Source organism: Podarcis pityusensis (assembly GCF_964106645.2).
Source record: "Podarcis pityusensis genome assembly, chromosome: 12".
NCBI lineage: Eukaryota > Metazoa > Chordata > Lepidosauria > Squamata > Lacertidae > Podarcis > Podarcis pityusensis.
In genome coordinates, this window is record NC_138037.1 from 48,396,082 (window position 1) to 48,417,979 (window position 21,898).

The following is a 21,898-nucleotide window of genomic DNA, read 5'->3' on the forward strand; positions in this document are numbered from 1 at the left end:
TAATTGGTAGTGGCTTTTAGAGATATTAAAATATATATATTTTTTAAAAAAGACATGGGAGTAGTTCCAGGCTTTCAGCTATTAGCTACTGAGCCTTGAATTAACTCTCTTTTTACTCAGTGTAATTGAAAAAGCAAGGTTTATACAGTGACCAGGAATGTTTGTCTTTCTTCTGGCATTCCACACAGGTGGTTGTTTTTTTAAGCTGGTGGTTGTATTTGAATTCCTAATCCCTAACTTTCATGTCTGTGAGGAGATACTGTGAAAAATATACAGGAATCCCAGTATTCCACAAGCAGGACATAAGTGCTACAAATGTTTGATGTATTACGGTATTTTAATATTTTGTTGGAAGCCGCCCAGAGTGGCTGGGGAAGCCCAGCCAGATGGGCGGGGTATAAATATATATTTTTAAAATTTATTTATTTATACCCCACCCATCTGGCTGAGTTTCCCCAGCCACTCTGGGCAGCTCCCAATCAAGTGTTAAAAACAATACAGCGTTACATCTTAAAAACTTCCCTGAACAGGGCTGCCTTAAGATGTCTTCTGAATGTCAGGTGGTTGTTTATCTCTTTGACAGCTGATGGGAGGGCGTTCCACAGGGCCGGCGCCACTACCGAGAAGGCCCTCTGCCTGGTTCCCTGTAGCCTCACTTCTCACAATGAGGGAACCGCCAGAAGGCCCTCGGCACTGGTTCTCAGTGTTATTGTTATTATTATTATTATTATTATTATTATTATTATTATTATTATTACAGTGGTACCTCGGGTTACATACGCTTCAGGTTACAGACTCTGCTACCCCAGAAATATTGCTTCAGGTTAAGAACTTTGCTTCAGGATGAGAACAGAAATTGCGGCACGGCAGCAGCGGGAGGCCCCATTATCTAAAGTGGTGCTTCAGGTTAAGAACAGTTTCAGGTTAAGTATAGACCTCCGGAATGAATTAAGTACTTAACCTGAGGTGCCACTGTACTACTACAGCACCCTCTCTACAGGCGATGGTGCAAAAATCACCTTTGTTGTATTCTGGCTTTTCCAGCTTCTTTAGATGATTCTAAGTTCTACTGTTATATGAGAGGAAGAAAAACTCCCTTCTCCCTACTTTCCCCACACCATGGAAAATTTTATACACTTCTCTCATAGCCCGCACTTAAGTCCAAATGTCGTAACCTTTCCTCGTAGGGGAGTTGCTCCAGCCCCCCGTTTGGGCTACCCTTTTCTGAAACTTTCCAGCTTTTACAACATCCATTTTGAGATGTGGCAACCAGAGCTGAACACAATATTCAAAACGCAGTCACACCGTGAATATTGGCAGTTTTACTTTCAATCTAATGATCCCTAACTTGGAATCTTTTCACGGCTGCCATTCACTTGGTCGACATCTTCATCAAGCGATCTGCCACGACTCCAAGATACTTTCCCTCGCTACTTCATATGCCGGAAGTGTCTAGGTAAAGTCATGTGTTATTTGCCCTAGTGAACATCAGTTTGCACTCTCTTACATTGAACTGCATTTCTGATTTTAACACCCATTCATCCAGTTTGGAGAGATCCTTTTTGGATTAAACCACCCAGAACAGCAAACCAAGCTATCCCATTCCTAACCCCCAGATGCCAATCATTTAAAAACAAGTTTAAAAAGCACCAGCCCCAATACAGATTCTTGGGAACCCCAATTCTTACACCCCTCCTTTGAGAGAACTGCCATTTCCTCCCCTACTCTTGAGACTTCCAATTCTTTAACCAGTTACTGCATCACCCCATTGATGTGCTTATTGATACTCTCAAAGTAAAGTAGAACCTCGGGTTACGTTACCCCCGGGTAACGTAAACTTCGGGTTGCAAAAGCAGCAAACCCAGAAGTGTTTTGCCGTTGGTGCATGCGCAGAAGCGGTCCTCCGGTTGTGAAAACTTCAGGATACGGCCGGACCTCCGGAACGGATCCCGTTTGCAACTGGAGGTACCACTGTACTCTGAAAGGACAAGACCTAACTCTGTGTAAGCCATGATGTTTCTTCTCCTGCAAGACATTTTCTGTGTGCTTGCTGATTATATCTTTAATAATGCTTTCCACCAGTTTTCCTGGAACGAACATCAAGCTAATGCCTTTAATTTCCTGGGATCCATTGGGATCCACTTCTAAAACTTGGTGTTCCACCACTGGTTTTTGGTCCTTGCCAGTCTTAGGGGCGAATGACATATTTTTGTTAGAAAATGAGCAATTTCACGTTTGAGTTCTTTTAAGAACTCTTGCGAGAATATCATCTGGTACTGTTGATTTGTTGGTTTGTAATTTATCAGCAAGGCCTGGAATTCTGTCTCGATCGTCACTGTTTCCTCGTGAGAAAATTAGGCGTGGAGATTTCACTGTCAACTTTTTCAGTCGGGGATGTTGTAGGTGCGTCATAATGATTTGTCGGATGGAAAGGGACGGTTATTATCCCAATAATGTCAGTCACTTTTAAGGCACTTTCGGCTACGGTCAATAAGTACCCTGACTTTCGTGTCCATTTACCGTATTTTTTGCTCTATAAGACTCACTTTTTCCTTCCTAAAAAGTAAGGGGAAATGTGTGTGCGTCTTATGGAGCGAATGCAGGCTGTGCAGCTATCCCAGAAGCCAGAACAGCAAGAGGGATCACTGCTTTTGCTGCGCAGCCATCCCTCTTGCTGTTCTGGCTTCTGGGATTCAGAATTTTTTTTTTCTTGTTTTCCTCCACCAAAAACTAGGTGCGTCTTGTGGTCTGGTGCATCTTGTAGAGCGAAAAATACGGTAGCTTTTGAAAAGTCATTAAAATGTTTGCTGCCTAGAGACAGGCACTGCTTTCAATGGAGACTGTTCGTTCTTCTGCCAAGACCTTCTGATATTCTTTTCTCTTCCACTTAAAGAAGTCTTTGCTCTTCATGACTGTATTATTTGATTATAGGCAGCTCTGCCCTTCAAACTGCATTATCTTGATGTTACTCATTCTTACAACAGCTCTGTGTAAGGTGTTACATAACTAATACTGCAGTATTAATATAGGTGGAGGAACAGGAATGAGTTCCAGTGATTTGCTCAAACCACAAAGTGCTTCTTGCTTCTCGCTTTAAGAATTGGTGCTCCCAGAAGGTCAGCCTTGTATTTTGACACCATAATGTGAGATGGTTGATAATCCATAACTGGATAGGAGAATGACTACGGCGCTGTAAGGCTAAAAGCAGGCAAGAGTTTGAAACAGTGGTTTGAAGGCACTTCACTTAAACACACCTACGACATTTTTCCCCAGTGTTGAATCTGGTCAAACAGGTTGGGGAGGTTTTGGGGAAAGAACCCCAGCTCCCTTCATTGGCTTTGCAGATGATTTCCTGATTGTTAGGTTTATAGCTTTGGAGTCTCCAAACAAGAGACTGGAGACACCTTTTCCCAGCCTTGGCTTTTCCAGATGTTCTTGAAAGTGCAGCTCACAGCCAACATGGTCAGTGGTAGGGGGTTATGGGTGTTTTGGTCAAGCAAGACCCAGAGGAGCCAAGGTTGGGGAAGGCTGATTTAGAGGAGGAGGAGGAGGAGGAGGAGGAGGAAGAAGAAGAAGAAGAAGAAGAAGAAGAAGAAGAAGAAGAAGAAGAAATTATTTATACCCCGCCCATCTGGCTGGGTTTCCCCAGCCTCACTGGGCGGTTTCCAACCAAATATTAAAAACAAGACAGCGTCAGACATTAAAACCTTCCCTAAACCACCTACAGTTGTCTTTTAAAAGTAAAATAGTTGTTTATTGCCTTGACATCTGCTGGGAGGGCGTTCCACAGGGCAGGTGCCACTACCAAGAAGGCCCTCTGCCTGGTTCCCTGTAACCTCACTTCTTGCAGGGAAGGAACCACCAGAAGGCCCTAAGTGCTGGTCCTCAGTCTCTGGGCTGAATGATGGGGGTGGAGGTGCTCCTTCAGGTATACTGGGCAAAGGCTGTTTAGGGTTTTAAAGGTCAGCATCAACACTGTGAATTGTGCTCGTAAACGTACTGGGAGCCATTGAAGATCTTTCTGACTGGTGTTATATGGCCTCAGCGGCCACTCCCAGTCACCAGTCTAGCTGCCAAATTCTGGATTAATTGCATTTTCCGAGTCACCTTCAAAGGTAGCCCCACGTAGAGTGCATTGCTGTAGTCCAAGCGAGAGATAACCAGAGCATGCACCACTCTGGTGAGACAGTCCGCGGGCAGGTAGGGTCTCAGCCTGCGTACCAGATGGAGCTGGTAGACAGCTGCCCTGGACACAGAATTGATCTGCACCTCCATGGACAGCTGTGAGTCCAAAATGACTCCCAGGCTGCGCACCTGGTCCTTCAGGGGCACATTGACCCCATTCAGGATCAGGGAGTCCTCCTGGATTCCTGGAGGCTTGGTGGCTATTGCTGAGAGGATGGAGCAGGATGGATTTGATTTAAATCAAATTGATTTAAATCACTAGTCAGTAAGACTTGATTCAAACCATTTTTTTACAGAAAGGCTCAGTCTTGCTTGTATAATCTTAATATTTACAGCCAGATGAAGGTTTCATTTTTTGGAGTAATAAATTTTCAGAGTAGTTTTTACAGTTATATAAAAAAATACTGATTTGGTTGTACTATTAGAAATACATAGACCGATAATTATGAAATTATTGTGAGGTTTATTAAGTTAACTGTTTATATTTGGGCAACTTTTCTGCTGTACTTTATTGGAAGGAGAAAAAGAATCATTTCCTTAATAACAATTTAAACAATTTATTTAACTAAAATAGATTCTGTGTATATAAACTTGCAAAGGAACAATGGGATTAAGGTTTTTCCTCCACTCTGTATGTTTATTTTATAACATTTTTCCTGTGAAGAAAAGGCATGTTATCTCTGCAGACACAAATTCACACTTTTGAGAACTGTAAAAACAAGCATCTGTGATAATATCTTCTTGTTAGAAAAACTGCCCCAAATAATCTTCGAGAATAATGTAATTTAAATAAAATCTTTAGAAAGCTCTTTCCTCCAAAAGCATTTTATTTTTAAAAACCCGATTTGAATAAAAATAATAATCCGATTTTTAATTTTAATTTTTTAAAAATAAAAAGTCATTCATTTTTATCCACCCTGGGATGGAGGCAAATGTAGTTCTGGTTGGCTTCAAGAATAGGAAGCTGCCATCGTTGTGATTATCACTGCAGACGAAGCGTTACCATCTGTGGGGGGTTGCAAAGCTGCAAAGGTGGAGTGTTTTGATCTTTAATTTTCAGCATTCGGACATTTGCTGAGTATGGGGAGGCAATGCAAGTCTGTAAAGCCCTTAGCAACATTACCATCCGTATCCCAGATTCCGAACGGAAGTCAGTGATTTGTTTTTATTTAGTCGTTTAGTCGTGTCCGACTCTTCGTGACCCCATGGACCAGAGCACGCCAGGCACTCCTGTCTTCCACTGCCTCCCGCAGTTTGGCCAAACTCATGCTGGTAGCTTTGAGAACACTGTCCTACCATCTCGTCCTCTGTCGTCCCCTTCTCCTTGTGCTCTCCATCTTTCCCAGCATCAGGGTCTTTTCCAGGGAGTCTTCTCTTCTCATGAGGTGGCCAAAGTATTGGAGTCTCAGCTTCAGGATCTGTCCTTCCAGTGAGCACTCAGGGCTAATTTCCTTCAGAATGGAGAGGTTTGATCTTCTTGCAGCCCATGGGACTCTCAAGAGTCTCCTCCAGCACCATAATTCAAAAGCATCAATTCTTCAGCGATCAGCCTTCTTTATGGTCCAGCTCTCACTTCCATACATAAGTCAGTGATAAACTTGTTTAATTGCTGAGTCTCACTCGCTGGATCATCACCTTGTCGTGGTGAGGTGAGTGGGCTTGCACGTTCCTATGACCCATGTGAGCGAAGCCGTCGGGAATCTAGTAAAGAAGCAAAGATCACCAGTGTCGAAGCAATGATTCTTCAACATCAGCTCCATTAGACTGGTCATGTTGTGTGCGGATGCCTGATGATCGCCTTCCAAAGCAACTGCTCTATTCTGAATTTAAAAATGGAAAGCGTAATGCTGGTGGTCAACAAAGGAGGTTTAAAGACTATCTCAAGGCAAATGTAGTATAAACGCCAACAATTGGGAAACACTTGCCTGCGAGCGCTCCAATTGGAGAACAGCTTTTACCAAAGGTGTTGTGGGCTTTGAAGACACTCAAACTCGGGGTGCAAGGGAGAAACGCGCTAAGAGGAAGGCACGCTTGGCAAACCCTCACCGTGATCAACTCCCACCCGTAAACCCATGTCCCCACTGTGGAAGGACATGTGGATCCAGAATTGGCCTCCATAGTCACTTACAGACTCATTGTTAAAACCATTTTTATGGAAGACAATCTTCCTCAGCTACGAGTGATTGCCAGAGAAGAAAGAATTGCTGTGTTTAATGTTTTCCCCATTGGCAATTGGAAATTACAGGTTTTTTAAAAATCCATTGAATATTTAAAGTGGTGGGTAGAAGGGAGGTTACTGGATTTCTAGGGCTTTTCGCAATTTAAGTCTTGAATACGATTAACGCATTGAAAACTAGCGTGAAGCTGTAGCACAGAAGAGTCTCTTCACAGAATGTAATTTCTTTTGTCTTGGTTAGATGCCAAAATAATGCAGAAATAGGTATTTCAGTAATCCAGCAACTTTCTTCCTCATACACTAGATTTGTTTTCAGGAGTGTCCTAGTCATATTTTTTGGAAATTGATTAAAAACAAAACACAAAAACCCAACCTATTCCAGCTAAAAATAAATATCCTCTTGGTAACCATCCCCTCCTGGTCTTCTTTAAATGGTAGTAAATGCAGAATACTTACTTGTGCGCAATGTAGCCCATGCTCTGTTCAACTAGTTTTTAATTTGTGGACCTTGAACAATTTCCATTTATGTGTTTGCTCAATCTGAACATTGATAATTAGAATAATCAACTCACGGTGTTGGAATGAGATTGTCATTAATTACATATAATCCATATTAAGGAATAGAATTCCTCATTTGAATTTTTAGAACATTCTCAGGAACTGATTGTGTATGTGGATATAGTTTTGTGTCTCTCTCTGTGTGTAATACAGCATGGAACATTTCTTTATGGATTCTACTTGCATATCCAAACAGCCTAAGAACTCATCTCAATTGTACCTATACTGTAAAATAAAACTTGTCGCCATCAGCCTCTACGATGAAAACGAGCCATTTGTGGTTTGGAAATTACAAGTCCTTCTAGCATGTGTGGTAGAATAGTAGGTGCTTGTAGCATTCCTAGACTAACTCAAGTTTAATTAACAATTTTCCTTTATATCCCTGTTCAATATTGATCTTTTAAACTTAAAAAAGAATCAGTCCATAATGGGATATATATAAAAACCCAAATTTATTCATATTAATTTTAATGCATCATGCCAAAATGTGTTTGGTTGTGAAGTGTTGCGTACATAACATTGGGTTGTTGTTTTTATTTTGATTAGGTATTTTGTGGTTTTATATCTTGATTGTATTCTGTGAACCACCCTAAGACCCCCAGGTATAGGGTAGTATATTAAATAAATTCAATAAATAACCACCACTACCTTTTTGTATTTTTTTAAACAACCCCCCCAATGAATCGCCCTTTAACAGAGTTCCCTCACGAGAATTGCATGACTTAGAGGCGATCCCCTTTGACGAAGTTCATGAGACGAAGGACGGTTATTTATTTTTAATCTTTTTTCCAGATCCAAGAATGGACATTATAGCCTATGATGATTACTCCAATCCACCGATGCAGAGATATTGAGAGGAAACCGGAATACCTTCAACCGGACCAGTGCGTTCCACCTCCCAGCCGCGGTTCCTCGGGAACAATGTGGTTTATCCGTGATGGCTGTGGTATTGCCTGTGCGGTCGTCACTTGGTTCCTGGTCTTCTATGCCGACTTTGTGGTCATCCTCGTTATGCTGCTTCCCTCCAGAGACTATATTTACAGCGTGATCAATGCCATCGTTTTCAACACATTGGCGTTCCTGGCTCTGGCTTCGCACATGAGAGCTATGGTAACAGATCCAGTAAGTTTCCTCTCGGAATATATTAACCGGCTGCTAGCTAGTTCTCTTGTTCTTTTGAGGGTGATTTAGGGACTAAATATTCTAGAACCTGTTGAACACACGCAAACACGATACACTGGAACATTGGTTCTCGAACGGCTTAGTTGACGAACAAATCAACACCGAAAACCCGGAAGTAAGTGTTCTGGTTTTTGAACGTTTCTCGGAAGCTGAACATCCGACGCGGCTTCCGCTTGAGTGTAGGAAGCTCCTGCAGCCAATCAGAAGCCATGCCTTGGTTTCTGAATGGTTTCGGGAGTCAAACAGATTAAGTTTGAGAACCAAGGTTCCACTGTATTGATAAAGCGTCTGGGTTTCTACCAACCTGTCCCCATGAGTGGGAAGAACTTGATTTATTTGAAGCATTGTCCCTTTATATGCATTTTTGTGGGGGTGGGGCAGATCATAATACTGGAGTCATGATTAAGAGAAGCTATGGAGGGGCAATAAGGCATCATTTGAATAAGATATGAAGGAGGATGGAGAAGAAATCTGTCCTTTTCTCTCTCTTCAGTAGTATGTGCAACGTTGCTGACATGTTGTGGCATGAAAAGCTGGGGAAAGCCTGTCTTGCATTCCTGTTTCTTTGGGAAAGTTCCACCACGACTAAAATCTATTCTGAATAAAAGCGTTTCGTGTTAGCACTGGCTAGTGGCTATTGAAGGACGCCCAAGTTTTATCCAAGTGTATTTTATCTGTGGTCCTGTCTAAAGTACTTTTTCAAGCTTTCAGCTCTTTAGAGGGCTGCGAGATTGAAATTTTCAGGAAAAAGCAGCTTTCCCCGTGTAAGTCTTGACTTATGTTCTTATCTGGATTATTGCCCAAATGTTATCTATTCAGCTTGCAAATTTGTAACAGATGACATAGATGGGAATCTCCCAGTCTAGCAAAATGGGTGGGTCTGTTTTCGTTTTCCTAAACTTTTATTTGGAGTTCTAGCCGACCTCAAAAGAGGCATACAGATCCATGGTCTTCCCTCTAACCCTGTATTGTTTCACATTTCAAATGAACAGGACTTCCATTAACTATAGCTTCCCATTACACTTGAACAGGGAAACTGTGGCTGATGGCTTCAGAATAAGTCAGAATAAGAAACCATGGTTTGAAGTTGTCTTAGTTTCCTGCCTTGCTCTGAAGTTGTTAACCAGAGTTACCCAGTTTTGACATACAGTGGTACAGTGGTACCTCAGGTTAAGTACTTAATTCGTTCCGGAGGTCCGTACTTAACCTGAAACTGTTCTTAACCTGAAGCACCACTTTAGCTAAAGGGGCCTCCTACTGCCACTGCGCCGCCAGAGCCCGATTTCTGTTCTTATCCTGAAGCAAAGTTCATAACCTGAAGCACTATTTCTAGGTTAGCGGAGTGTGTAACCTGAAGCGTATGTAACCTGAAGCGTATGTAACCCAAGGTACCACTGTACCTTGGTTCTCAAACTTAATCCCTTCCGGAAGTCTGTTCCAAAAGCAAAACATTCCAAAACCAAGGCGCGCTTTCCGATAGAAAGTAATGCAAAATGGATTAATCAGTTCCAGATTTTTAAAAGCAACCCCTAAAACATGAATTTAACATGAATTTTACTATCTAACGAGACCATGGATCCCTAAAATAAAAGCAGTAAACAACGTACCACAGTCACACAATCCATCAATCAGTAGCTGAACTGGGTTCCACACAGTCACAGAAATAAAACAAAACGAAAAAGCTGCAAAAACAAAAATGCAAAATAAATAGCAAAAACAGACAGACCTCAGCGTAACACCCAAAATGGAAGCGTGGCACTCAAATTGGAAGTGTAACACTCAAAACGGAGCACGTTCAGCTTCCAAAAAAAGTTCGCAAACCGGAACACTTACTTCCGGGTTTGCAGTGTTTGGGTTCCAAGTTGTTTGAGTACCAAGGTGTTTGAGAACCAAGGCCCCACTGTAATGGGAAACTATAGTTAATGGCAGAGTTCGAGGCTGGCTGTGCCAACCCTGGAGGGGAGAGTGAAGGGCCTGTGTTTTTTAACTTCTCAAAACTTTTGCACTGGTGTTGAATACCATTTCAACAAAACTCTGTTAATGTACCTAGGAGAGCGAAGTTTAACTTACCCTGTATAATCAGCAGTTCTGTGATGGGGCCTATTGAGGGTTTTTTCCCTGATAGTGACTGAAAGCACTCCGGAACCCTTTTGTTTTCATTTGCAGGGTGCAGTCCCCAAAGGTAACGCCACAAAAGAGTTCATAGAAAGTTTGCAGCTGAAGCCGGGGCAAGTAGTTTACAAGTGTCCAAAATGCTGTAGCATCAAACCTGACAGAGCGCATCACTGCAGGTATGGGCACATTCTTTCGTTTATGGTTTACTTATGATGATGAGGTGGATGGCTTGATGCGTTACATCTGCAGTAATCCAATATAGGGCGGGTTGTACCGGTCATTATTGTGATGCAAGCACATTTCCATGTTTCATTTGCACCCTGGCTGCGTTTCGGCTCATGTGACCTCAAGCTTTTGGCCAAGTGGAAATAGTTCTATTGCGATCTGGTATCTGGAGAAAACATGGGTCTTTGAAGCGGATGGAATTCCACTTTGATTTATATACAGTTGTACCTTGGAAGTCGAACGGAATCCGTTCTGGAGGTCAGTTTGACTTCCAAAACGTTCGAAAACCAAAACGCGGCTTCTGATTGGCTGCAGGAAGCTCCTGCAGCCAATCAGAAGCTGTGGAAACCCACTCGGACATTCGGCTTCTGAAAATTGTTCACAAACCGGAACAGTGACTTCTGGGTTTGCGACATTCGGAAGCCAAAATATTTGAGAACTAAGCTGTTCGAAAACCAAGGTACGATTGTATAATTTTATTAAGTTTTCTGTTTTACAATTTAAAGCATTCATTTTTACATCCTTAAGATATCAATGACTTCCTTTCTTCTCTTTCCATGGTTCATTTTACACATCATAAATCCCTGCATATTTTACAAAAACTATACCATTATTGCATGCGTCAAAACTTGTTTGCACTGTTGAATTTATCTTAATAAATGCCCTCGTTTTCAGCAGTACACAATTATTTCCCATATATTCAGTAAACATTTTCCAATCTTCTTTAAACGTATGTTCTCTCTGTTCTCTTATTCTATATGTTAAGTCCGCGAGTTGTGCATATTCTGTCAGCTTAAGTTGCCATTCTTTAGTTGGGACCTCGCTCGTTTTCTATTTTTGGGCTAACAAGACACGGGCTGCAGTAGTAGCATACATAAATAACCATTTTTGACACCTGGGAATTTCAGTCTGAATTATCCCCGACAGAAAGGACTCTGGTCTTTTAGGGGAAAGTACTTTTAAACACTTTTTTCTTCCTTCATTATGGATCATTTCCCAATACTCATTTACCCTTTTACAAGTCCACAAGGATTTTCCGTGTGCATTCAATTTACAGTGCGCATTTTTCTTTCAGTGTTTGCAAGAGGTGTATACGGAAAATGGATCACCACTGCCCATGGGTTAACAACTGCGTGGGAGAGAACAACCAGAAGTACTTTGTACTGTTTACAGTAAGTATTTCATTGTGTTGAATTTTCCTGGAATTCATAAAGGGGCCTTGAAATGTCAAGTGGGACTTCTGTGGTTATCAGTATAATTACACTGCAATTCTTATGGGAAAGTAATGGATTGTTAACACTGCAAAATGTCCGGGGCAAAGTAGTTTAAAAGGATAAAAGCAAGCTGGCAAAGGTATCCATTATTACCTATTTAAAGCATCCCATCTTGGATTGGATCAGATTTCACAGTGGTGGGCAACACACGTACATATATGTATATTTATGTACATATATATGTGTGCGCGCGCGCGCGCACACACACACACACACACACTTATGTGAAAAAGAAGGCATACCCTCTTTGAATTCTGTGATTTTACATATCAGGACATAATAACAATTATCCATTCCTTAGCAGGAATGTTTGTTCTGTATCTGCAGAAGTGTGTATGTTTGTTTGTGTATCTGAAGAAGTGTGCATGCACACGAAAGCTTATAACCAGAACAAATTTAGCTGGTCTCTAAGGTGCTACTGGACAATTATTTAATTTTATTAAGTTTTTATTTATTTATTTTGACTGCATCAGACCAACACGGCTACCTACCTGAATTAAAAAACTTAAGTTCACCTTATGATTAAATAGCTTGTAGAACCACCTTTAGCAGCAATAATTTGAAGTAATGGTTTTCTGTATGTCTTTATCAGTCTCTCACATCGTTGTGGAGGAATTTTGGCCGATGTTAGAACCCGGGATGGAAAAGCTAGGAGCAAAATGGCTTTTAGGACCTGGGTTGGGGGCACCAAAAAATGTCCAGTCACCACTGGGGTGTGTGTGGGCAACACTTTTTATTTATTAATTTGATGAGCATGAACTAATATGCATTCAAATAAGTGACACATTGTTAATACCACATTTTTAGCAGAAAAATTGACACGTTTAATTTGGTGTTTACAATAAAAATATTGGTACCGTACTTGAGTTTTCAAAACACTCCGTAACATATTATCTATTCTTAAGGTATACTTTAAGGCTTCAGATCACATACATTTCAGTAATCCTTGAGTGTCAGCCAGGTGCAAAAAATGGCACCCCGACTTTTCGAGGTGCTCGAAAATGGAGAATCTTTAGGTGCAAAATGCACCTAGCACCCTGCTAATATTGAACCCTGATTTTGGCCCGCTCTTTACAATGCACTCTACGTGGGGCGACCTTTGAAGGTGACCCAGAAACTACAACTAATCCAGAATGTGGCAGCTAGACTGGTGGCTGGGAGTGGCCACCGAGACCATATAGCTCCGGTCCTGAAAGACCTACATTGACTCCCAGTGCGTTTCCAAGCACAATAAGTGTTGGTGTTGACCTTTAAAGCCCTAAATGGCCTCAGCCCAGTATACCAGAAGGAGCGTCTCCATCCCCATTGTTCAGCCCGGACACTGAGGTCCAGCTCCAAGGGCCTTCTGACGGTTCCTTCCCTGCGAGAAGTGAGGTTACAGGGAACCAGGCAGAGGGCCTTCTCAGTGGTGGTGTCCACCCTGTGGAACGCCCTTCCATGAGATGTCAAGGAAATAAACTGTAAAAACTACTCTGAAAAAAATGTTATTCCAAAAATGAAACCTTCATCTGGTTGTAAATATTAAGATTATACCAGCAAGAATGACTCTTTCTGTAAAAAATTATAATGATTTAAATCAAGTCTATCGATTATTTTGCTTGATAAACCATCATATTTCAAAAGGGTTTGACCTGGCTTTGGGGAAAAACACCCTGCTATTATTGCATGGAAGAATAGATCCCCTCTTACCCTTGCCGTTATCTCATAATTCAGTATTGTTAGAGAAGAATAGACCTCTTGTTCAGTCAGTTTACTCCAGGTATTTTTCCACTGGATATAGCTAGGCCTATTAATTCTTTGGCTGAAGTAATTTAGGAGATGAGGTTGAGGATAAGGCGATCTCTATAAGCATGTGAGCTTGAATATATTTCTCTGTCCTGAATGCCATGTCTTTGATTTCGGCTTCAGCTTGAAACCGGCAAACAAATTGGGGGCATTCAGAAATGCGCCTTGAAGTCTGTGTGTCTTCATAGTTCAAAATCCTATTGTGTTTCAGATGTATATAGCACTTATTTCCCTGCATGCCCTGATAATGGTTGGATTTCACTTCCTGTATTGCTTCGAAGAAGACTGGACAAGTGAGTATATTGACAAATGTCATGCTTTCTTGTGAACTGGATCCGATTCTTTTCGAGTTAGTGAATTGCTTCGTGCCCCCGATCCACAAAGTTGCTTTGTGCAGGATTTGCCAAATCAGGATGGTATCCAGACCATAGCTGTCAACCGTCCCTTATTTGGTGGGAAACTCCCTTATCCCAGCGACGTGTCCCGCTGCTGTCCCTTATTGATGATGTCCCTTAAATTTCCCGGGTTTCATGCTTGCCCGGCTCGGGGTCCTCCGCCACGCGAGAGCGCGCGTGCACGAGCTGCCATGTCTCCGTCTCTCCCTTTTCCCCCTCAGGGGCGCGTCGTGAGGAGACGGGTGGTGGCGGGCAGGCAGGCAGCCTCTCTCTTGTGAGACTTCCACCGCGCTGCCAGGGGAAGCCGGAGGCGGCAGTGGCTGAGGAGGCGGCCTGAGAGAGGAGGAAGAGGAGGGGATGGGGAGGGACGCAGAAGGGCGGCGCTTCAGCAGCGCCGTAACCGCCTCATGCCAGGCTCGCGGGCGGCGTGGGCGAGAGTCTCCCCCCCCCCCCGGGCGGAGAAGGGCCGATGGAACTCCTCGCGCCAGGACGACGGCAGCCCCGACGTGCTGCTTAGCATACCCTCCAACCAGTGCAGCATCTTAATGTAGTGATTTCCCCCTCTGCATCCCTTTCATAACTCTATTTTTATAAATCATTTGTCCATTCATAGTTCAAATTTTTACTACAAGTTTTCTGTCAATCCTACCAACGTATGTAACTCTTTACAATAGCTTTTCAACTAAATTATAAACTTTCCCCCTTCTTTATTAAAGAGGTCCTCTTCCTGGTTTTTAATTCTGCCTGTAAGCTTTGCCATCTCGACGTCGTTCATCAGTTTTGTCTGCCACTCTTCTTTGGTCGGAGTTGTAGACCCTTAGGATCATCCAATCCAACCCCCTGCAAAACACAGTCAGTGGCAGCCAAAGCAGCATGGCTCCATCAGTGCTGGATTTCTGCATAAACGAAGCCAAAATCCCTTATTTTGGCTGCTGGTCCCTTATTTTCGAGGCTGCTGGTCCCTTATTTTCAAATCTGTAAATTGACAGCTATGATCCAGACATGCAGAATGGTCTCTTCCTACTGTGGTTTTGTGCATAAATCAGCCCTTTTAGGTCCCGTATAAGTTCGCTGGACTCTCAGAGGCCAGGGACTGTTAACAGTTCGTGTTCAGGATCCTTTGTTTTGCTCTTGAGCCAAGGCTCTGAAGTGACACATTTTTAAAAAGCTGTTTCACATCCTACTCAGATTTGGGTAAAACTGTCCCATTGGAGACCATCTGCATGGTGCAGCCCTCACAGACATGTGTATAAGAAATATAGAGTATTTCATGTTTCAGTGAACCCCAAAAATAAGAAGTAATCTCTCCTTGTGTGAGGCTAGCTAGGCTGAGTGAGAAGGAGCCTATTTTCTAAGGCTCTGAAAAATTCCCCTAAACAGTTTAATCTATGTACTGTGACTTACTTGTTTTATATTCATTTCCTCCCTCTCTTCTACATAAAAATAAATTTAAAGCAGAGCATAGGTTACACTTTGTGTTTTATTTATTTTTGAGATTAATTTCCTGCCCTTCACCCTAAGGTCGCAGGGTGGGTTACATAGATGATGATGAATGTATTAAAGACAACCATGTATATTAGTCATCTCCAGCTGTCAGAATGCACAAGAGCTCAGGGCTAGGTAAAAGCTCTGGAGAGATAGTGATACCTTGGTTCTCAAACTTAATCTGTTCAGGAAGTCCGTTCCAAAACCAAGGCGTGCTTTCCCATAGAAAATAATGCAAAACGGATTAATCCGTTCAAGAGTTTAAAAAACAACCCCTAAAACAGCAGTTAGTTTAACATGAATTTTACTATCTAATGAGACTGCTTATCCATAAAATGAAAGCAACAGTCAATGTACTGTACTATAAAATAAATAAGAGAGTATTGTAAATGATAAAAATGAAAATTAATTTCTTTTCTTACCTGAACTGAACTGACAATAGTCATTGTTTGGATGGGGGACTTCTATCCATTTCCACAGTCACACAATTTATCAATCAGTAGCTGAACTGGGTTCCACACAGTCACAAAAACAAATGAACCGAAAAATGCAAAATAAATAGCAAAAATAAAACACCAAACTTAATCTGTTCTGGAAGTCTGTTTTACTTCTGAAATGTTCGAAAACCAAGGTGCAGCTTCTGATTGGTGCAGGCACCCTGGAAGCAGTAGCCAACAGCCACATTGGATGTTCGGCTTCCGAAAAACATTTGAAAACCAGAACACTTACTTCCGGGTTTTTGGCGTTTGAGAACCAAGGTACCACTGTACTTGATCGGAAGAGGAATCCAGATGCTATGAATTTGGGTAGTCTTTAGGGTGCCACAATACTTTTTTGTTCATGTTGCAAGAGACCAACACAGCTACTTCCCTTAAAAATGTCTTCAGATCAATAAAACTAACACTTGCCTAAATTTCTCACATCCTTTCCACAAAAGTGTAGTGTGTTCTAACTTTGGCAGTTGAACAGGTACCTATATTATATATATATATCATACCATGCCTCCATTTAGTGCACAATGCTTAAAGCTTAAGTGCAACCCAAATTCTATACAATTTATACAAGAACCTTCTAGGAAGTGTATAAATTGTGCCCTCTATATTTGTTTTGCTTAAGCTCCTGCAAAGAGCTACATGCTGAAACGATGTCTCTGGCTGCCAGCTTTCTGCTCATATCCCCCCTACCCCCCCAAAAACAGAAACAAACTTTTGCTACTGAGATTTCACCATGCTTTGTGCATTCAGACAATCGGAACAAAAGAGCTAGAAGCATTTATTTTTAAAAAACTGAAAGCTGAGGTTTTGACAAAGCTGAATTTCCAATTCTACACTTGACTAAAATGCAAATGACTTTGTTTATTCCTAAAACTATTATTTACACAGGCTTTTAAGACTCAGTTCTGTTCTTAACTGTTTTTATTGCAGGCTTTTATGATGAGTTGAAAATATATATTTCCCTAGTCTATTGTTTTGTGTATTGCATTATTTCTTACTTGTAAGTCACTCTGAGTTCAGTGGAACCTCGGAAGCTGAACGCCTTTGAACTCGAACGTTTTAGCTCCCGAACGATAGAAAACCGGAAGTGATTGTTCTGATTTTCGGAAGCCGAACGTCGGGTGCGGCTGCAGCCAATCAGAAGCGCACCTTGGTTTTCGAACTGTTCCGGGAGTTGAACAGACTCCCAGAACGGATTAAGTTTGAAAACCAAGGTACAACTGTACAGATAATTCCCATTTTGCATGAGGATTCCATTGCAGACCCCCACGCACCTAAATCTGCCCCGCCCTCTTCCGTCCCTTTTCATGATATCTTTATGATGTCATAAAGCTACTTCCGGGTCCGGCGCTGTCATTTGGACGCGCCTAAACAGGGAGTTGCCTGTACTATAACAACATCCATTGGCTCCTGCTTCTGCCTGGAATACCGTATCACGCTTTGTTTTTGCAGAGTGCAGTTCTTTCTCTCCGCCGACGACTGTGATCCTTCTTATCCTCTTGTGTTTTGAGGCTCTCCTCTTTCTAATCTTCACGTCTGTAATGTTTGGAACGCAGGTACACTCCATCTGCACTGATGAAACGGTGAGTGCTTCCTGATCTCTTGCTCCCATCCCCAATTCCGTACAGCGCGTGAATTTGCTTTATTCTATTGGATGAATGCCGCTTTTAAGAAAAATGCTTTTCTCACTTTGGTGAGCGTGTTCCCCAGGAAGGTGTAAAAGTATTTTATGAATGGTAATCGGAATCACCTTGCAGTTTTCTTTCACTCCACCAAATAGACTAGAATCTCACACAACAGTCTGATATCTTAACGGCTTCTGTAATTCCAGGTTCCCAGTTTTCACTGGGTTGTAGCAAAAGTCAGTTCTACTCAGAGTAAACCCATTGACATTAATAAACATGACTTAACTATACCAGTGGGTCTACACTAAGCAGAACTTTGTTGGGTACAACCTATTGTTTCTTATTATTGTTCACACCTTGAAAGGCAAAGATGATATGAGATACATGGTAGAAAGCCGTTTTTATTCTTGAGCAGCTTGAATGGGGCCTGCAGAGGAGCTGTATCCTAAAATAACAATCTTCACCATCCAATTAGGTGGGAAACATGCCAATTATTAAGACTGTATTTAGTTGGACCATAAGATAAAGGTAAAGGGACCCCTGACCAATAGGTCCAGTCGTGGATGACTCTGGGGTTGCGGCGCTCATCTCGCTTTATTGGCCGAGGGAGCCTGTGTACAGCTTCTGGGTCATGTGGCCAGCACGACTAAGCCGCTTCTGGCGAACCAGAGCAGCGCACAGAAATGCCGTTTACCTTCCCGCCGGAGCAGTACCTATTTATTTACTTGCACTTTGACGTGCTTTTGAACTGCTAGGTTGGCAGGAGCAGGGACCGAGCAACGAGAGCTCACCCTGTCATGGGGATTCGAACCGCTGACCTTCTGATCGGCAAGTCCTAGGCTCTGTGGTTTAACCCACAGCATCACCCGCGTTGGACCATAGTGTTTCATTAAAGTGGATGTCTTGGGTCTCTGCTTTCTGCCCCTTTCAAAGGAGAATTGTGAGGAACTATTATGTTGTAGTATTGACCTTCGCTTGACACACCTGAAGGAAACCTGTAGATTCTGCATTCTTTCACAACTTCTGTGTCGCAAGACGGATGTGTCTGTGTTCCGACACGGCTGCTGGGGGGTGCGCATGGTTATTTGCCCCTCTTCCTTGGCTCCTCCCTAGTTAGTAGGATGTTCTTTTTTTTGTGAATTGACAGCTGTAAATAGATGCCACTCTGACCCAACACAATCATTTTTGTCTTCTGCTTGTTTCCCCTCATAAATCAGAGGGAAAGTCCTGTTTGTTTCCTTTGTTGATATCCATTATCAACGCGGGTGGCGCTGTGGTCTAACCACTGAGCCTCTTGGGCTTGCCGATCGGAAGGTTGGCAGTTTGAATCCACACAACGGGGAGAGCTCCTGTTGCTCTGTCCCAGCTCCTGCCAACCTATCAGTCCGAAAGCACACCAGTGCAAGTAGATAAATAGGTGCCGCTGCGGCGGGAAGGTAAATGGCGTTTCCGTGCGCTCTGGTTTCCGCCACGGTGTCCCGTTGCACCAGAAGCAGTTTAGTCCTGTGGGCCACATGACCCGGGAAGCTGTCTGTGGACAAACGCCGGCTCCTTTGACCTGAAAGCTAGATGAGCGCTGCAACCCCATAGTTACTTTTGCCTGGACTTAACCGTCCAGGGGTCCTTTACCTTATATGAAAAGGTTGTCATGCAGCTGAGCTTGGCAACTTAGTAGTATCTTTTAAAAAGCAACTTCTGCAAAGGGCATCTCCTATAGATGATGAATGAATATTTAACTATCCATTGCTATGTGTGGGAAGTAAATACTTTGTTCCTGGAGTAAACGGCTTTGAACTAATGAGGTCATATATATCTGAAAGTGCATCCGTGGAGTCAGAACCTGTAGTGTCACTACTTAATCTCCCCACCACACCCACATCCTACCAGGTAAACATGTCTAAGTTCAGCTGCCTAAACGTACATGTCATGCCTTGCAATCCTAAACAGCCTATTTCACTTTGTTATGTGGGGCTTGCTCCCTAGTAAGCATGCTTAGGACCGCAGCCCCAGGCTGCAGAGGGTTTTGCTTAAGCATAAACCTTCCAAGAATTCTATGCCCGCTTTCAGGTTAACCGCTTTGCTCTTACCCATGTTTTCTTGGGAGCTGAAAGTACGTAATTTGAATGCCAAAGCAGAAAGGGTTAAAAATGAATAATCTCCAAAGAAGAAACTGTTCTATACAGTCATACCCTGGTTTTCGGACAGCTTGGTTCTTGAACGTTTTGGCTCTCAAACGCCACAAACCCAGAAGTGACTGTTCTGGTTTGTGAACTATTTCTGGAAGCCGAATGTCCCATGGCTTCTGATTGGCTGCAGGACCCTCCTGCAGCCAATCAGAAGCCGCGCTTTGGTTTCCGAACGTTTTGGAAGTCGAACGGACTTCCGGAATGGATTCTGTTCGACTTCCAAGGTACGACTGTACAGGTTATTTACCTACCATATTTTTCGCTCCATAAGACACACTTTTTTTCCTCCTAAAAAGTAAGGGGAAATGTCTGTGCGTCTTATGGAGTGAATGCCTACGGATGATGGGGGGATCCTGCTGCAGTCGTGAGCAGAGGATCCATGGTTCCCCTTCCTTCCCTCCTCCATGGCTTTGAAGCAGCAAAGTGGGAGAGGAGCTGCTTACACAGGTAGTTATAAGCGGCTCCTGTCCGGTTGGCTCCTTTAAAGCAATCGTGCTCTTTCCCTCCCTCCGCCCTGCTCAGCTCGCTGAAAAGCTCCTTCTCCACACCCCACGCATGCTCCTTGTCCCTTCAGTGTTTTTCCTTCCCTCCCCACTTAAAACGTGGTTACAAAGCACGGATCCACATGGATCCTCAGGATTTTTGCATTGGGCTACCCCAAACTCACCGTCAAATCACATGTCTGTGGCCACAGCATGAACCACAAAAATCATACACCCACTGTTTCTTTCAGAATATTTTTTTCTTGTTTTCCTCCTCTAAAAACTAGGTGCGTCTTACGGAGCAAAAAATACGGTAGTCACTGCTTCCAATGTCACTCACATTTGCTGCCGCTACAAAATTTTAATTGGGTGCTCTTATTTATTCAAACTATTTATAAACCACTTGACTACCATTGGCTCTAAGTGCTTTACAAGGATACAGCAAAAAAAGGTAAAAATCAGTTAAAACTGCAAAATTAAACTTCAATTAAAATGTCTGCTGGAATATAAAAGTCTTCAGTAGGTGCCAGAAGTTCAATAACAGAACAGCATACAAAAGTCCAGCAGCAGCGGGCAGGAGTTAAAACACAACAAAATGATTCTGTATAAAAATGGCAAATTACTAACTGATGGCAGCAAGCAGAAGGCTAAGAGCTTCACAGTTCTAAAAGGTATTAAATGACTCGAGCAAAACAAAGTTGTTCACTGGTGCCAAAGGGACGTCAGATTCAGTAGCCAGTCCGTTTCCCTGGGGAAGGCATTCCAAAGCCATGATGCCATAGCAGAGAAGACCTCGCCTTCTGTGTGTGTGTGTGTGTGTGTGTGTGTATGTAGAGGGAAGTGACATGGAGAAGCACATTGGAGGGAGATCTTCATACCTGGAAAGGTCTAGGCAGAAGGCAGTCCATAAGGTACTCAGGCCCTAAGCCAATTGCATCTAGAAAAGTTACAACTTGCATTTTGAATATAGATGCTCATATATGCGGTCAGCTGTAGAATGGCTTAATGTAAATCTTGACAAATTGCTGTCAACACATACACATACACATACACATACACACAGTTGTACCTTGGTTTTCGAATGCCTTGTGACTCAAACGTTTTGGCTCCCGAATGCCGCAAACCCGGAAGTGAGTGTTTGAGAACTTTTTTTGGAAGCCGAACGTCCGACGCGGCTTCCGATTGCATGCAGGAAGCTCTCGCAGCCAATCAGAAGCCATGCCTTGGTTTTCAAACATTTTCGGAAGTCAAACTTCCAAAATGGATTCCATTCAAGAACCAAGGTACAACTATATTTTACTACATGCTAAGCTGTCGTTTTGTATGCACAGTCCTCCAGAACTACAAAATCTCTTTTCTGGGTAGTTGCATGTAAATTCAGATCCCACCGATGTAAATATGAAGTTAGACTTTGGGTCTTTCCCCCCCCCCCCCCCCGAGTATCACTTTGCACTTACTTGAATATTGTTTTGCCCTTTTGTTGCTCATCACCCAGTTTGGAGAGATGCTCCAAAACTTCTCCATTCTGCTTTAGATTCCACCATCCTTAGTGCATCCTGCCAAACTTCGTTAAAAGCTTCAAGTTATGCTTCCAGGCATGATGGCAAACAGTACTTTACCTTCACAAGCATCAAGGCAAAGCCAGGATTTCAAACTGTGGCCTAAACCTGCTTTGCATAAACCACAGTTTACTAGGTTTGCTGCAAGCAGAAGTTCTGAATTCCTCCTCTG

General features: G+C 42.7%; 1 protein-coding gene and 1 long non-coding RNA gene across 5 annotated transcripts in view; one reads left to right on the forward strand and one right to left on the reverse strand.

Annotated features, from left to right (window-relative positions):
• The window catches only part of LOC308460098, a 146,384-nt gene that overhangs the window by 63,192 nt on the left and 61,294 nt on the right, over positions 1–21,898 (reverse strand). The window lies entirely within an intron of this gene.
• ZDHHC3 (zDHHC palmitoyltransferase 3) overlaps positions 1–21,898 on the forward strand; it is a 46,029-nt gene that overhangs the window by 18,129 nt on the left and 6,002 nt on the right. For all 4 annotated transcript variants that reach the window (XM_080975996.1, XM_080975995.1, XM_080975998.1 and 1 more), the window contains 5 exons: positions 7,712–8,041; positions 10,268–10,392; positions 11,517–11,613; positions 13,712–13,793; positions 17,327–17,457. In XM_080975996.1, the coding sequence (XP_080832122.1) occupies positions 7,736–8,041; positions 10,268–10,392; positions 11,517–11,613; positions 13,712–13,793; positions 17,327–17,457 (741 nt within the window). In that variant the 5' untranslated portion in view covers positions 7,712–7,735. The remainder of the gene's footprint in view (positions 1–7,711; positions 8,042–10,267; positions 10,393–11,516; positions 11,614–13,711; positions 13,794–17,326; positions 17,458–21,898) is intronic.